This window comes from Giraffa tippelskirchi, chromosome 4 (assembly GCF_054371585.1).
Source record: "Giraffa tippelskirchi isolate mGirTip1 chromosome 4, T2T-mGirTip1v1.2.pri, whole genome shotgun sequence".
NCBI classification, from domain to species: Eukaryota; Metazoa; Chordata; class Mammalia; order Artiodactyla; family Giraffidae; genus Giraffa; species Giraffa tippelskirchi.
The window spans coordinates 200,381,496-200,398,234 of record NC_137278.1 but is presented as its reverse complement, the minus strand read 5'-3'; the positions used below and the strand labels follow the sequence as shown (position 1 = coordinate 200,398,234).

Here is a 16,739-nt window from a genome sequence, read left to right as displayed (position 1 = left end):
TGTCAGTTCCATTCAACATTGTACTGAAGGTTCAAGCCAGGGCAATTAAATAAGAACAGATTAGAAAAGAAGTAAAACTATGCTTATTTTCAGGTGACATAATACAGATAATCCTAAGGAATCTACTAAAAAATGATAAGAACTAATATCAAATTCAGTGAGTTTACAGGATACACAAACAACATACAAAAATCAATTGTATTTCTATATACTAGCAATGAACAAACTGAATTCAGAAAACTCCATTTACAATAGAATCAAAAAGAATAAAATAATTCAGTTCAGTTCAGTCTCTCAGTCGTGTCTGACTCTTTGTGGCCCCATAAATCGCAGCCTGTCAGGCCTCCCTGTCCATCACCAACTCCTGGAGTTTATCCAAACCTATGTGCATTGAGTTGGTGATGCCATCCAGCCATCTCATCCTCTGTCATCCCTTTCTCCTCCTGCCCCCAATCCTTCCCAGCATCAGGGTCCTTTCCAATGAGTCAACTCTTCACATGAGGTGGCCAAAGTATTGGAGTTTCAGCTTCAACATCAGTCCTTCCAATGAAGAGCCAGGACTGATCTCCTTTAGGATGGACTGGTTGGATCTTCTTGCAGTCCAAGGGACTCTCAAGAGTCTTCTCCAACACCACAGTTGAAAAGCATCAATTCTTCAGCGCTCAGCTTTCTTCACAGTCCAACTCTCACATCCATACATGACCACTGGAAAAACCATAGCCTTGACTAGACGGACCTTTGTTGGCAAAGTAATGTCTCTGCTTTTCAATATGCTATCTAGGTTGGTCATAACTTTCCTTCCAAGGAGTAAGCGTCTTTTAATTTCATGGCTACAATCACCATCTGCAGTGATTCTGGATCCCAAAAAAATAAAGTCTGACATTGTTTCCACTGTTTCCCCATCAATTTCCCATGAAGTGATGGGACCAGATGCCATGATCTTAGTTTTCTGAATGTTGAGCTTTAAGCCAGCTTTTTCACTCTCCTCTTTCACTTTCATCAAGAGGCTTTTTAGTTCTTCTTCACTTTCTTGCATAAGGGTGGTGTCATCTGCATATCTGAGGTTATTGATATTTCTCCGGGCAATCTTGATTCCAACTTGTGCTTCTTCCAGCCCAGTGTTTCTCATGATGTACTCTGCATAGAAGTTAAATAAGCAGGGTGACAATATACAGCCTTGACGTACTCCTTTTCCTGTTTGGAACCAGTCTGTTGTTCCATGTCCAGTTCTAACTGTTGCTTCCTGACCTGCACACAGGTTTCTCAAGAGGCAGGTCAGGTAATCTGGTATTCCCATCTCTTTCAGAATTTTCCACAGTTTATTGTGATCCACCCAGTTAAAGGCTTTGGCATAGTCAATAAAGCAGAAGTAGATGTTTTTCTGGAACTCTCTTGGTTTTTCAATGATCCAGCAGATGTTGGCAATTTGATCTCTGGTTCCTCTGCCTTTTCTAAAACCAGCTTGAACATCTGGAAGTTCACGGTTCACGTATTGCTGAAGCCTGGCTTGGAAAATTTTGAGCATTACTTTACTAGTGTGTGAGATGAGTGCAATCGTGCAGTAATTTGAGCATTCTTTGGCATTGCCTTTCTTTGGGATTGGAATGAGAACTGACCCTTCCCAGTCCTGTGGCCACTGCTGAGTTTTCCAAATTTGCTGGCATACTGAGTGCAGCACTTTCACAGCATCACCTTTGAGGATTTGAAATAGCTCAATTGGAATTCCATCACCTCCACTAGCTTTGTTCGTAGTGATGCTTTCTAAGGCCCACTTGACTTCACATTCCAGGATGTCTGGCTCTAGGTGAGTGATCACACCATCGTGATTATCTGGGTCGTGAAGATCTTTTTTGTACAGTTCTTCTGTGTATTCTTGCCACTTCTTCTTAATATCTTCTGCTTCTGTTAGGTCCATACAATTTCTGTCCTTTATCGAGCCCATCTTTGCATGAAATGTTCCCTTGGTATCTCTAATTTTCTTGAAGAGATCTCTAGTCTTTCCCATTCTGTTGTTTTCCTCTATTTCTTTGCATTGATTGCTGAGGAAGGCTTTCTTATCTCTCCTTGCTATTCTTTGGAACTCTGCATTCAAATGGGAATATCTTTCCTTTCCTCCTTTGCTTTCGCTTCTCTTCTTTTCACAGCTATTTGTAAGGCCTCCTCAGACAGCCATTTTGCTTTTTTGCATTTCTTTTCCATGGGGATGGTCTTAATCCCTGTCTCCTGTACAATGTCACAAACCTCTGTCCATAGTTCATCAGGCACTCTATCAGATCTTGTCCCTTAAATTGATTTCTCACTTCCACTGTATAATCATAAGAAATTTGATTTATACCACTAGATTTGATTTAGACCTGAATGGTCTAGTGGTTTCCCCTACTTTCTTCAATTTCAGTCTGAATTTGGCAATAAGGAGTTCATGATTAAATAAATGATAAAATAATAAATAATAATTAGATAAATTAGAGAAATCATGATAAAATAATTAGAATTTTCAAAAGAAGTGTAAAACTTGAACTCTTATTGCAAAAAAAATTAAGGAAGACCTCAATAAACAGAAAGATGTCCTGTGTTCATTGATTGGAAGAATTAATATTGTTAAGCTGCCAATACTCTCCAGTTAAGCTACAGATTATCACAGTCCTTATCAAAATCCCAGCTTGCTTCTTTGCAAACACTGACAAGTTGATCGTAAAATATGTATAGAATTTCAAGGGAATAGGAAACACAATCTTGAAAAACAAGAGTAAAATTAAAACACACTCTCTGATTTCAAAAACATACTACAAAACTACAGTAATCAAGGTAGGGTGGAACTGACATACAGATAAACATACAGCTCAATGGAATTGAGAGACTAGAAATAATCCCTCCCATTTGTGATCAGTTCATTTTCAACAAGCATGCCAAGACCATTCAATGGGGAGGAATGGTTTTTCAACAAATGGTGCTGGGATAACAAGATAGCCACAGGCAAACAAACAAACAAAAAAGAAAGTGAAAGCTACTTCATACCACACACAAAGATTAACTCAGAATGGATCACAGATTCAAATATAAAAGAGAACAGAAGAAAACCTAGGAATGCATCTTTATGAGCTGTAGCTAGGCAATGGTTTCTTAGATATGACACCAAAAGCACAAGCAGCAACAGTGAAAAATAGATTCACTGGACTTCTCCGCTGCTAAGAATGTAAAGTGGTGCAGCTGCTCCCTCAAAAGGCTAAACACAGGGTTACCGTGTAATTCTAGCAATCACAGCTGGAAGTGGACTATTTATGCACTTGATAAATGGGGATAAGAGGATAAAGAAGCTTAGGAAAATTCTACTCCAAGTATATCCCCAAGAGAAATAAAACATGCCTACACAAAAACTTGTACATGAGTGTTCATAGCAGTGTTGTTCATAACAGCCGTGAGGTAGAAACGAATGTCCATCAACTAGTGAATTGATAAATAAATTGTGGTATATCCATACAATGGAATATTATTCAGGCATAAAAATGAAGTACTAATACATGCTACAACATGGACAAACTTTGAAAACATTATGAATAATCTGCCATTAATCCCACCCAGTATACCCATTATCTCAGACACCATTGTTTGTACTTCTGTAAGTTGAATTTGGGTCTTTTAAAAATATCACCCATGTTTCTACTTAACATATTCAACCTTTTCTCTAGCCTTTTGAACCTATGGAACAGAGTTATAATAACTATTTTAATGTCCTTGCCTGCTAATTCTAACATCTGCATCAGTTCTGGGTCGGTTTGATTATTTACTTTTCTCATTAAGGGTCATATTCCTCGCTTATCTGTGCATATGCCCAATAATTTTTCATTAATGCCATTCATTATGAACTTACCTTGTTGAGTGCTGGATATTTTTGTAGTTTCAATTTTTTAGTATGTTCTGGAGTACAGTTATTTGGAAACAACTTGATCCTTTCGTCTTATTTTTAAAAATCTGTTAGGCAGGACCAGACCTGCATTTAATCGAGAGCCAACTTTGCTCCCCCCTACAACTGAGGCAAAATCCTTCTGAGTACTTTGCTTAATGATCTGTGAGTTATAAGATATCCAGTCTGGCTGGCGGGAACAGACACTCTGCAGGCCCTGGATGAGTTCTTGTTCCCACAATACCTTCAGGTGGTTCTTTCCCTAGTCTTGAACAGTTCCCTCGCATTCATGTGCCGGTGACAATTTTGCTGAACAGCTGAGAGGGACCCTCTGCAGATCTCTAGACTTTGGTTGTTGTTGTCATTTTTCTGTGTGTGTGTAGTGCTCTCCGCTCTGATATTCTGTCTGCCTTGCAAACTCTGGCTGTCTTGGCCTCCCTGGACTCTAGCTCAGCCTCTCAGCTCAGGGAATCTGCCAGGCTCTACCCAGATTCCACCTTTCCGTGTCACCATCTGGAAAATCTCTCAAGGCAGTAGGCTGGGCATGAATAGGGCTTACCTCACTCTTTTCCCCTTTCTCATCAGCTCTGATGTCCAATATCTTTTTTTTTTTTTCAAACTTTAAACTTTCTGTTTCATACTGGGGTATAGCCGGTTAACAATGTTGTGGCAGTTTCAGGTGAACAGTGAAGGGACTCAGTCATACATATACATGTATCCATTCTCCCTTAAACCTGCCTCCCATCCAGTCTGCCACATAACATTGAGCAGAGCTCCATGTGTTAAACAATAGGTCTTTGCTGGTTTTCCATTTTGAATATAGCAGTGTGTTGATAACCAATATCTTGAAAATGGCTACTTAAAAAACCACTTTCTCTAAATTTTTTTGTTGCTTCTGGTGGGAGGGTAATTTTGGTCCCTATGACCGCCATCTTGATAGGAAGTGGCAGTCCAAGCTCATGCTAAATTTAGCAAAAAAAAGTAGAATTAACTGGTTCACAAAACCACAGAAAGGAAGAAAGTACACTGGCCTTAAAGCTGACTGGATATATTGACTCAAGTTTTACCAGAGCACTTTCTCTTTCTCTCTCCCTCGGTCTTTCCGTCTCATTTCTACTTCTGTATTTTGGTCACATTCAAGTGGAGGTTACAGCCACTGTTGGCTCTAGAGCCCACCCTGACAGCCAGCATGCCAAAGACAAAGACAGACCTCCTTTTCCTTCTCCAACTAGGACAATTTGGTGTGAGAAAGGGCTTGATGTGGATGCATCCCATGTCTATGTATGGCTTCCCAGGTGGTGCTAGTGGTAAGGAGCCCATTCACCAAGGCAGGAGATGCAGGAGATGTGGGTTCGATCCCTGGGTCGGGAAGATCCCCTAGAGGAGGAAATGGCAACCCACTCCAGTATTTCTTGCCTGGAGAATCCCATGGACAGAGGAGCATGGTGGGCTACAGTCTATGGCGTCACAGAGTCAGACAACTGTGTGACTATGCACGCACATGTCCAGGTACCAACCACTAAGCCCTGGAGGGTACATTAAAAGACTGACCCAACAAGCAGCAACCAATGATATTTCACTGTTATTTTAATTTGCAGTTTTTTATTTTTCCTGAAATCAAGTGTTTTTCATAGACATTCATTCATCCAGTGGGTATTTACTGAGTGTCCACTGTGTGACAGTCACTATCCTAGACACTAAAGGTTTATTAGACTTTTGTATTTATTTTGTGACTTTCCAATCATTTGGTCATTTTTCTACTGAGGTATTTGTCTTCTGCTTATTGATCTAGGAGAATTCTCATATATACATGGCATCAACTCTGTGATACACATAGCAATATTTTGAAACTTAAGTCATTTGTCTTTAATTTTGTTTTTTATAATATTTTGATGTACAACTGTTGACTATGTAAAATCATTTAGATTCTTGACCTTTATGTTGATATAGTCTTCTCACTTTTAAGTTGGTCACATCTGGCATGTTAGCCAGTTTCTACTTGAGATCCACCGAGTCATATGTAAAAAATCAACTGTTGGCAAGTGTCTCTTCTGAAGTTTAATTGACTCCTGCTCCTTGTAAGACTCCCAGCACTGCAGGCAGCGATGCAAAACAGGTTTTCTCCCAAAAGGCTAATTAAGGGAAGGAAGACTTTTGCTGTGTTTTCCAAGCTCATCTCAGACTTGGGTTATAAACAGATAATTTAGGTGATGATGTCATCTGATTACCAATTTAAGAAAAATCTGTGAGTGAGGAGACTGATAAGTCAAATAACAACACATTCATTTTTCATTTAAGACACTTTAAATTTTGATCTGCTCTGATCTGAGAGCTGACTTATTTCCTGGTAGTCCCAGGAGAAAAGCAGGATGCCTGCCTCCACAAAAGTCTGTGTGCAGGAACTGCTTCCATCATAGAGACCCACTTGTTGGGAATAAATAAATACCCTGCATGTTCAGTAAACGTAACAAATGGAGACTGAGGCTTCTTGGCTATGTTACAAGGGGTGCTCTAGGTTCCAAATACAACTTTTTTTAAGTGTGCAGAAAGAAACCTTTTCTGTGATCTTTTGCTTGGCAAATTAGTGTCCAATAAAACATTCTGCAATGACAGAAATGTCTTATATCTGTGCTATTCAAGATGGCTATTGAGCTCTTGAAATATCGTGAGCAAGGCTGAGAAAATAAATTTTAAAATTTTTATGCACTTCAATTAAGTTTAGCTAGCCATATGTGTAGGGTTACCAGACTTCAGTTCAGTTGCTCAGTCATGTCCGACTCTTTGTGATCCCATGGACTGCAGCACGCCAGGCTTCCCTGTCCATCACCATCTCCCCGAGTTTACTCAAACTCATGTCCATTGAGTCAGTGATGCCATCCAACCATCTTGTCCTCTGCATCCCCTTCTCTTCCTGCCTTCAAACTTTCCCATCATCAGGGTCTTTTCCAATGAGTCAGTTCTTTGCATCAGGTGGCCAAAGTATTGGAGATTCAGCTTCAGCATTGGTCCTTCCAATGAATATTCAGGACTGATTTTCTTCAGGATGGACTGGTTGGATCTCTTTGCTCTCCAAGGTACTCTCAAGAGTCTTCTCCAACACCACAGTTCAACACCAAAGCATCAATCCTTTGGTGCTCAGCTTTCTTTATAGTCCAACTTTCACATCCATACATGACTACAGGAAAAACCATAGCTTTGACTAGATGGACTTTTGTCACCAAAGTAATGTCTCTGCTTTTTAATATGCTGTCTAGGTTGGTCATAACTTTTCTTCCAAGGAGCAAGCATCTTTTAATTTCATTGCTGCAGTCACCATCTGCAGTGATTTTAGAGCCCCCCCAAATAAAGTCTCTCACTGTTTCCATTGTTTCTTATCTATTTGCCATGAAGTGATGAGACCAGATGCCATGATCTTAGTTTTCTGAATGTTCAGTTTTAAGCCAACATTTTTCACTCTCCTCTTTCACTTTCATCAGGAGGCTCTTTAGTTCTTCTTTGCTTTCTGCCATAAGGGTGGTGTCATCTGCATATCTGAGGTTATTGATATTTCTCCCAGCAATCTTGATTCCAGCTTGTACTTCATCCAGTCCAGCATTTCTCATGACATATTCTGCATATAAGTTAAATAAGCAGGGTGGACAATATACACGTTTGATGTACTCCTTTCCCTATTTGGAACCAGTCTGTTGTTCCATGTCCAGTTCCCACTGTTGCTTCTTGACCTACATATAGATTTCTCAGGAGGCAGGTCAGGTGGTCTGGTGTTCCCATCTCTTTAAGAATTTTCCACAGTTTGTTGTGATCTACACAGTCACAGGCTTTGGCATAGTCAATAAAGCAGAAATAGATGTTTTTCTGGAACTCTCTCACTTTTTCGAAGATCCAGCAGATGTTGGTAATTTGATCTCTGGTTCCTCTGCCTTCTAAAACCAGTTTGAACATCTGGAAGTTCACGGTTCACGTACTATTGAAGCCTGGCTTGGAGAATTTTGAGCATTACTTTACTAGTGTGTGAGATGAGTGCAATTGTGCAGTAGTTTGAGCATTCTTTGGCATTACCTTTCTTTGGGATTGGAATGAAAAAGCAAATCAAAATATAGGATGCAGAGTTAATTATTAATTTCAGATAAGAAACCAATAATTTTGTAGTGTAAGTATAACCCAAATATTGCATGGGACATATTTACACTACAAATTTATTCTTTAATTATCTGAAATTCAAATGTAACTGGTATCCTGTTTTTTATCCAGCAACCTTAAATGTGTGGCTAGTGACATTGGACAGTGCAGGTAAGAATGGACTGCCCTGAATTTCTTCAAAATTACTCAACGACTCCTATTGGATTATTTTAAGGAGGAAAAATGGTCATGGTCATATTTTGGCAAGAAAAAGTAACCTGACTTCTGAAAGAAAGCCATCAGATGCCAAGGCCATGACTACCAAAGCAATGAAATTGAATCCAACAATCATTTACTGGAAGCCTTCCGTGTGCAGAAGAGATACTCAGCCATATGCACCAGTATAGCTATACAATTGCCGAGATGCGTGTTCATTGGATTTGGTTGGTGCCTGTTTTGGGGAATGTAAAGGGTCACCCTCAGAGGGAGCCATTGGATGGATAAGGTTGTTCAGTCGTGGTTTTTTGTTTTCCTTTGTCAAGAGCTAACAAACTCTCATCTTCTTACCTTTTCTTCCTAGGGCTTGACATATGTTATGAATAGGACTTTTAGACCCCTATTCAGTTATATGAAGGTGAGCATACTGGTGCATGTTCACTCTGGGAAAAACCCCCACACTTTCCACAAAGAGCACCAATGTGTCCCTCAGACATAAACTCCAAACTGTGAAACACTATTCAATTCAAAAAGACATCTGTCACTCAGACTACTCTGATTCTGGGCTATGGGGTAAGTTCCCAGGTGTAGCAGTCCATAGATTCTACTTCCTTAATCGACAAGGAACATGCAGATTTCTCCATCACACCCCAGACCTCGCTGGCCTGTACTCAGGCCACCTGGGCCAGGCTCTAGCCCGTCAGCACTCTGGAAAGCTGTCAATTACACAATGGCCCTTTCTCCTCCCCTTCCCAAATCTCCTCTCCTAAGTGGGCTTCTCTTCATTTTTCCTTCATGACTACTCTCTAAAATCTTGACAGTCTGACACGTTCCCTAAATTTTGAACTTTGAACATGGTTCACCATTTCATGGTGGGTTAGAGAAGGTTCTAGCTGCTGAGGTGTTAGCTGCTGGTGATTGACAGCTGAGCCCCTCCGCAGGGTCAGGGAGCGTCACACAAGGTTCTACCCTCTCTGGGGCAGCCAGCATGCAATGGCTGGTCACTGGGGATGCAAGGCCACACGGTGTTTTACTGGAGACAACTCTGCACTGTCCTCCAGCCACCGTGGGCTCAGCAGAGGCCCTGGTGCTGTAGCAGGCAAACTCACCTCCTCCCTCTGCCCAAACCGGCTTCCCTTACCGCCGTTCACATGTCATTCCTGAGAGGACACTCCACCTCTGAAACAACAAGAACAACAAAAATAACTGGGACTTGCCTGATGGTCCAGTGGCTGGGACTTCACCTTCCAACGCAGGGTGTACAGGTTCAATCCCTAGTTGGGGAAATAAGATCCCACATGTCTCATGGCCAAAAAAAATAAAATAAAACAGAAGCAATATTGTAAGATATTCAACGAAGACTTTAAAAATAGACCACATCAAAAAAAAAAACAAAAACCAACTTCAAAAATAAAGACAACCCCAACACCCTGCATGCATGTCTCCTCCTAGGAGTCTGTTTCAGGGGAGACTTACCAAAGACATAGCTTGTTGAAATATCTCTTAAGTAAACTTCCAGTTTCTTAGGACAAACTTCTTGCTTTGTTAAGCCTGGCTTTTTCTACTGCTTGGGGAAAACATGGCCTGGACTGCCTTCTTCTAGACAGATGGGCACACTTCACAGAGGCTGGAGACCAAGCAATTCTGGAATAAGAGCCACCATCCAGGGTTGGCTGTTTTATGTGGGATGAGCAGACTGGCAGGTGCCTGCAATTAATCTTCCTGTTATTTCTCACTAAGGTGCCAAGGACCCAGCGAGAGGTGTAGATGGCTAAATGCCCCCAACCTAATCCAGTCCTGGCTAACAAACCAGTCACCTGTTACAGAGAAGACATCCCAGGAACCGACTTCACCCTCTGCTGGGAGAAAACTGCCTCCACTTTCCTCCAGCAGACCTCTCCCTCACCCGTCTCCTGACAGACCTTTCTCACAAGAATAAAAGCTGCTCTCTGGGGTCCTGACAGTGGACCTCACCACCTCTGATTCGCATCCACTGAGTCCTGTGGAGCTGGACCAGCATCTCTCTTATCACCAGCTGTCCTCATCTGGTTTATCGCCGGCACTCATCTCTCCCCTGGCTGTGTGCCTTCTGCGGCTTAGCTGGGAAACGAGGGTGGAGCGGAGGGCAGGGCTCATGGGTGTGCAGTTCCTCTGTGTACCACACTTTGTGCTGAGCCCTTCACATGCTCTCATTAAACCTCACTATATGTGTGTGTGTGTGCACACGTGTGTGTATAGTGTGTGTGCTCAGTTGTCTCTGACTCTTTGCAACCCCATGGACTGTAGCCTTCCAGCTCCTCTGTCCATGGGACTCTCAGGGCCAGAATATTTTCTACTCCAGTATGTGTGTATAACACGTACAATATATATGCCCTTCCCCCACCCCCAACACACAGTCAACACCAAGGTTCAAAGAGTGACATAATTTCATTCTCTGAGATGTGTAACCTCTCCTCTTTAGAAAGTTACTGGCTTAGCTAGGTTTCCGTATGATTGTGAAGCAGTGTCCTAGGTTAATGCAACTCATGTCCACATTGGTCAGACTTGGTCTGATGGTGGTCTGGAGGCAGATCTAGCCCTGTAGTATCCCCTGACTTTATTCTGAAATCTTTTACTGTCTAAACTGTCCTAATGCTGGCCATCAGAAGAGGCGTGGGAAATTGGGAGGGTCTCCCACTAGCTGCCTAGCCTTCTTGTTGTATCACAGATTAATGAACTTATTTGATGAGTATCTATTAAAAAGCAGAGACATTACTTTGCCAACAAAGGTCCCTCTAGTCAAGGCTATGGTTTTTCCAGTGGTCATGTATGGATGTGAGAGTTGGACTCTAAAGAAAGCTGAGCGCAGAAGAATTGATGCTTTTGAACTGTGGTGTTGGAGAAGACTCTTCAGAGTCTCTTAGACTGCAAGGACATCCAACCAGTCCATCCTAAAGGAGATCGGTCCTGGGTGTTCACTGGAAGGGCTGATGTTGAAACTGAAATTCCAATACTTTGGCCACCTGATGTGAAGAGCTGACTCATTGAAAAGACCCTGATGCTGGGAAAGCTTGAGGGCAGGAGAAGAAGGGGATGACAGAGGATGAGATGGTTGGATGGTATCACCGACTCAATGGACATGGGTTTGGGTGGACTCCAGGAGTTGGTGATGGACAGGGAGGCCTGGTGTGCTGCGGTTCATGGGGTCGCAAAGAGTCAGACACGACTGAGCGACTGACCTGAACTGAACTGCACTGCACTGTGGCAGCCTGTGGTGTGCAGGGAGCATGGCTAGGGGCTGAGGCCCAGGAAGGAAGGGCGCAGACTCAGCTCAGACAACCTGAATGTGAATCTAGCCTCCATCACTCAGGAGCAGCGTGACCTCCTAAAGACCTACTATGTGTGTGCTGTGTGTGCTCAGTTGTGTCCAACTCTTGCAACCCCGTGGACCGTAGTCCACCAGGCTCCTCTGTCCATAAGATTCTCCAGGCAAGAATGTTGGGGTGGGTTGCCATGCCCTTCTCCAGGGGATCTTCCTGACCCAGGAATCAAACTCGTGTCTCTTGTATTTCCTGCATCAGCAGATGGATTCTTTACCTCTGTGCCACCCGGGAAGCCCAAAGACCTACTATACTAGATACTAGATGATAATCTACTGTACTAGATGTTGTTCACCTTCTGGGTCCTCAGATTTCTCACTTGTAAAGTGGAGATAACACACCCACCTCATAGGGTGGTGTCCTTGTAAAGAGAAGGATGGATCCTGATCCAGGAAAGACATCATTTGGGAGAGGAGATAAGATGTGTGTGTGTATATGACTTGACACAAATTTAGAAGGTGATGGACGCTATGGTGGTAGGAATCACATGTGATGAAACTTAAGAGGAAGGAACGATTACTTCTCGGTGAGGAAATCAGAGAAGACATCTTGCATAAAATAGCATTCAAGTTGATGGATGATTCACACCAACCAATGTTAAACCTGTGAGTGGCAACCTCCTAATGGACCAGGAAGTACCACCCAAAATTTAAAACTATACCAGACTTCTCTGGTGGCTCAGTGGTAATGAATCCACCTGCCAATGCAGGGGACACAGGTTTGATCCTTGGTCCAGGAAGATTCCACATGCTGTAGGGCAACTAAACCTATGCACCACAACTACTGAGCCCGCATGCTGCTACTAAGCCCATGCTCTAACGCCCTCCAGCCACAACTACTGAGGCCATAGTGCTGCAACTACTGAAGCCCACACTCAGCAACAAGAGAAGCCACTGCAATGAGAAGCCCATGCATCCCAACAAAGAGTAGCCCCTGCTCCCACTTGTCACAACTAGAGAAAGCCTGCGCACAGCAATGAAGACCCAGCACAGACAAAAGTAAATAAAATAAAATAAAAAACAACACCAAGTAACGGAGCCCTGAAACACTGCACCATCAGGCCAGGTGCACACTGGGGAGAATGACATGCCTCTGAGATCTGGAGCAGTTAACACACACCCAGTCCCCCGATCCTGCTGCCCAGATGGCTCCATGGGTCATTCTGACCCCGGGCAAAGCATCTTCTGCTCAAGTGACTTCAATCTGGGATACACTCAGACTTTATGGAGTTTATATGGTCTAGTTAGGAAGGTAAGATTCACATACAAAATGATTTTTATAACATTTATTGTTCTTTCTCGTGTTTAGAAAAGCAATCCAATTTTACCCTAGAAAATACAGAAAATTAAAAAGAAAATCAAAATTATTCCAAGTTTCCCGGCCCGAGATTAACCACAGTCAACTGTGTGAAGTGTGCATTTTTACCCACTCATCCTCCCTGCCCTCCGCAGATAGCACACTGCCCCTCCCTTCACCTCACGTTTGCTCAGGGGAGGGGTTTCCTGGGGATCACAAATTCTCCTGTTGCCTCTTTCCCTTCTGGAGACTTCTGCCTGGGAGTGTGATTCGGCCTAAAGCACAGAGAAGAGATATTTTTTAGAGCCTCTTCAGGCTCTCTCTTCAGCCACCCATCAACCACAGCTCCACGAAGGCTGCTTCCCAGGCAGGTGGGCCTCTCATAGGTGAGGGCAAAGGAAGTGGCTGACGGGGCTCTGCTCCGTGACTCGGGGGCTGCTGCCACCCAGGTTAGTAAGCATCACGGTGCTTATAAGAAAATGGTTTCTTCAGTATAAGGCTGCTCCAAAGAGCACTGTATTGGAGAGTTAATATTCGTGGTGTGTGTGTGTGTGCATGCGTGTATGTATGATTCTGGGTGTCTAGGAGGAAACCCCAATTCTCCATCTCTCAATAGCATGAGAACTTAAAAAGATGCAGGTCCACGGATCTGCTGAAGGGAAGATCCCCTGTGGTGGGTGTCTAGACTACAGGTTCTAAACTAGGAGCCCCACACAGTGTCAGGTTGTACAGGGTGCTTACAGCTGAAATTAGGATTCAACGGGAAACCATCAGGAAGGAAGGAAAGAAGGAAGAAAGGAAGTAAGATCTGGCAATCAAGGGCTCTTTTTTTAATAAAAGAAATTAGCTGCTAGGGTGTCATATATTTTTTCTGGTGTGTTGTCTTTTTAATTTGGGGAGGCTTTTCATTGTTGTCATAGGTTTCATTGTTATCATTGGTTTTTATTTCTGTGTGCAGAAATTTTAAATTGTTATGTAGTCAAATTTATCAAGCATTTCTTCTATAGCTTCTGAATGTCATACACTGCTTAGAAGATTTTAGTCACCTGTATGAGCTTGCAAGGCTGCCGTAACGAAGTACCTCAGACAAGGTAGCTTAAACAACAGAAATTTATCTCCTCACAGTTCTGGAGGCTGGAGGTCCAAGAACAAGGTGTTATCAGGGTTGGTTTCTTCTAAGGCCTCTCTCCTTGGCTGTAAACAGCTGCCTTCATCCCGTGTCTTGTCTCTGTGAGTGTCTATGTCCTAATCTCTTCTTATATGGACACCAGTTATATCAGATTGGGCTTCCCTGGTGGTTCAGTGGTAAAGACTCTGCTTGCAATGCAGGAGATCAGGGTTCAATCCCTGGGTTGGGAAGATCCCCTGGAGGAGGGCATGGCAACCTACTCCAGTACTCTTGCCTGGAGACTCCCCATGGACAGAGGAGCCTGGCAGGCTACAGTCCACAGGGTCGCACACAGTCAGATGCTACTGAGCGACTGAGTAGCAGCAACAGCAACATATTGGATTAGAGCCCACTGCCTCAACCTTATTTTAAATTTAAGTACCTTCCCTATCTCCCCAAACAGTCACATTCTGAGATCCTGGGGGTTAAGACTTCAAGATACGAATACTGAAGAAATACAGTTCAGCCCATGATATCACCCAAGATTATTTTCTTAAATTCTCCCGATGTTTTACTTTTACGGTTTTATTTTTAACATCTAAGTATTTGATACTTCAGCATCTAAGTATTTGAAGGAAGAAATGGCAACCCACTCCAGTATTCTTGCCTGGAGAATCCCATGGGCAGAGGACCCTGGCAAGCTATAGTCCATAGGGTCACAGAGTGGGACACGACTGAAGCAATTTAACACTAACACATTTGATACATCTGGAATTTGTTTTGGTATATGAAGAATGAGGTAGGGATCCAGTTTTGTTTTGTTTTTCTAGACAGTATGTTAAATGTTTCAACTCCATTTATTAGTAATCTCCCCACCCCCAAATCCTGAAATTCTATCTTTAGATATAAATATCTATACACATATTTATACACATACAGCCTACATGTATGTTTGGATCTATTCCTGAATAGCTAGTTTATACCACTAATCTGTCTATACCTGTGTCACTGGCAAACTTTTAATAATGGTAATTTTATAATATATTTCAATCTTCTAGGGCTAATTTTACCCTATTTTTCTTTTTCAGAATTTTATCACAATTTTTGCACCTTTACCTTTCAGCATTTGCTTTGGCATCACTTTATCTAGCTGTAAAAAAGTTCTGAAGGCATTTTCATTGGAATAGCGTTCAGTGGCTCAGCAGTAAAGAATCCACCTACAACACAGGAGACATGGGTTTGATCGCTGGGTTGGGAAGATCCCCAGAAGAAGGAAATGGGAACCCCCTCCAGTTTTCTTGCCTGGGAAATTCCATGGACAGAGAAGCCTGGTGGGCTATTAAACTAAATAGCCAGACATGATTTAGCTATTAAACTAAACACCAAATATATAGATGAATGAGGAAGACTGTACATGTTTGTATAATGGAGACTCTCCATGTCCATATCATTGCTTAGCATTGTTTACCCTTCTGTACTGCTTGAATTTTAAACCTTGTACGTCTTATTTTTTAATGACCAGGAAAATGTGTTCAGTTCAGTCACTCAGTCGTATCCGACTCTTTGCGACCCCATGAACCCCAGCACACCATGCCTCCCCGTCTATCACCAACTCCCTGAGTCCACCCAAACCCATGTCCATCGAGTCGGTGATGCCATCCAGCCATCTCATCCTCTGTCATCCCCTTCTCCCCCTGCCTTCAATCTTTCCCAGCATCAGGGTCTTTTCCAATGAGTCAGTTCTTCACATCAGATGGCCAAAGTATTGGAGTTTCAGCTTGTGGCAAACCACTTCAGTATTCTTGCCTTGAGAACCCCATGAACAGTATGAAAAGGAAAATGTGTATTTCCACTCAAATAAAAAAAGTGAAAAACACAGTGGAGTAAACAGTGACTAGCAAAGATAAATTTATCTGGAGGAGCCATTCTGGAACTCCTTAAGTTCTCAACCCCACAATTACGTCTTCTGTTCATGGCTGAGCTGAGCCTTGCTTTCTCAAGGCTGGAGCAACATAGGTGCAGCAACACATTTTGACACAGTCTGCACGTTGCAACCATGAGAAATGTTGGTTCTCCCCTCTGCTGCAGCTCATTTCTGCAAATTCAAGAGAGACACACCTCTCTCAAAGGTTGTCCAGGCTGAGGGAGGCCAACTGTGAACTTGGCCAGTTTCCACACATCCCCGGCCAAGGCCATCCTCATGTGACTGCTCCCCAGAGGCTCAGGTTCCCAGCGACAAAGGAGTTGCTCCGGGCCTTCCTCCAGCCTCACCAGCAACCAGCTGTCCTTCTCCCTCGAGCTCCAGTGTCCTGCCTGCCTCTGCCAAAGCCCAGCACGGGCCCGGCACATGGAGCCTCCTGTCTCTAACGCAGTGAGGAGGTCAACAAGGAGCCACGCTTCTCTTGAGAGGGTGGTTTCCAAGATGGTGGCTTGGTTGCCAAGTGAAGGCCCGCTGGTTCTCCTCTTTTCTTTCTTGCCCCCTCTTTCTTTCATTCATTCACTCCTGTTCCCCTCTCGGGTGGGTGGTGGGATGAGGAGTGTGAGTTCCATGGGCTCCTCTGACCAGCCAAGCTCCTGGTCGCTGCCTCGCTTCCCAGGATTTGTGTCACAGAGACAGTGAGCAGTAGAGGGAGCTTCCGGGAGACAACGTGCTGCCAGGGAAAGAATCTTTCTGAGAATAAAGTCAAGACAGAAGAAAACAGAGGCCACAGACTCAGGGGGACAGTGGACATGAGCAATC

The 16,739-nt window shown here is 43.2% G+C and overlaps 1 protein-coding gene across 2 annotated transcripts in view; it reads right to left on the bottom strand.

Annotated features, from left to right (window-relative positions):
- LOC145546643 (uncharacterized) overlaps positions 1-16,739 on the bottom strand; it is a 135,983-nt gene that overhangs the window by 11,839 nt on the left and 107,405 nt on the right. The window contains exons 6-8 of one of the 2 annotated variants that reach the window (XR_014083092.1): positions 9,713-9,880; positions 9,346-9,415; positions 5,473-7,964 (exon numbers count right to left, since the gene is read on the bottom strand). Coding sequence is in view for 1 of the 2 variants with exons in the window: in XM_081594099.1 (XP_081450225.1) it covers positions 9,374-9,415 (42 nt within the window). In the remaining variant the exon portion in view is untranslated. Of the gene's footprint in view, positions 1-5,472; positions 7,965-9,345; positions 9,416-9,712; positions 9,881-16,739 lie in introns of those variants that run through there. The other variant, XM_081594099.1, reaches the window with a different exon arrangement.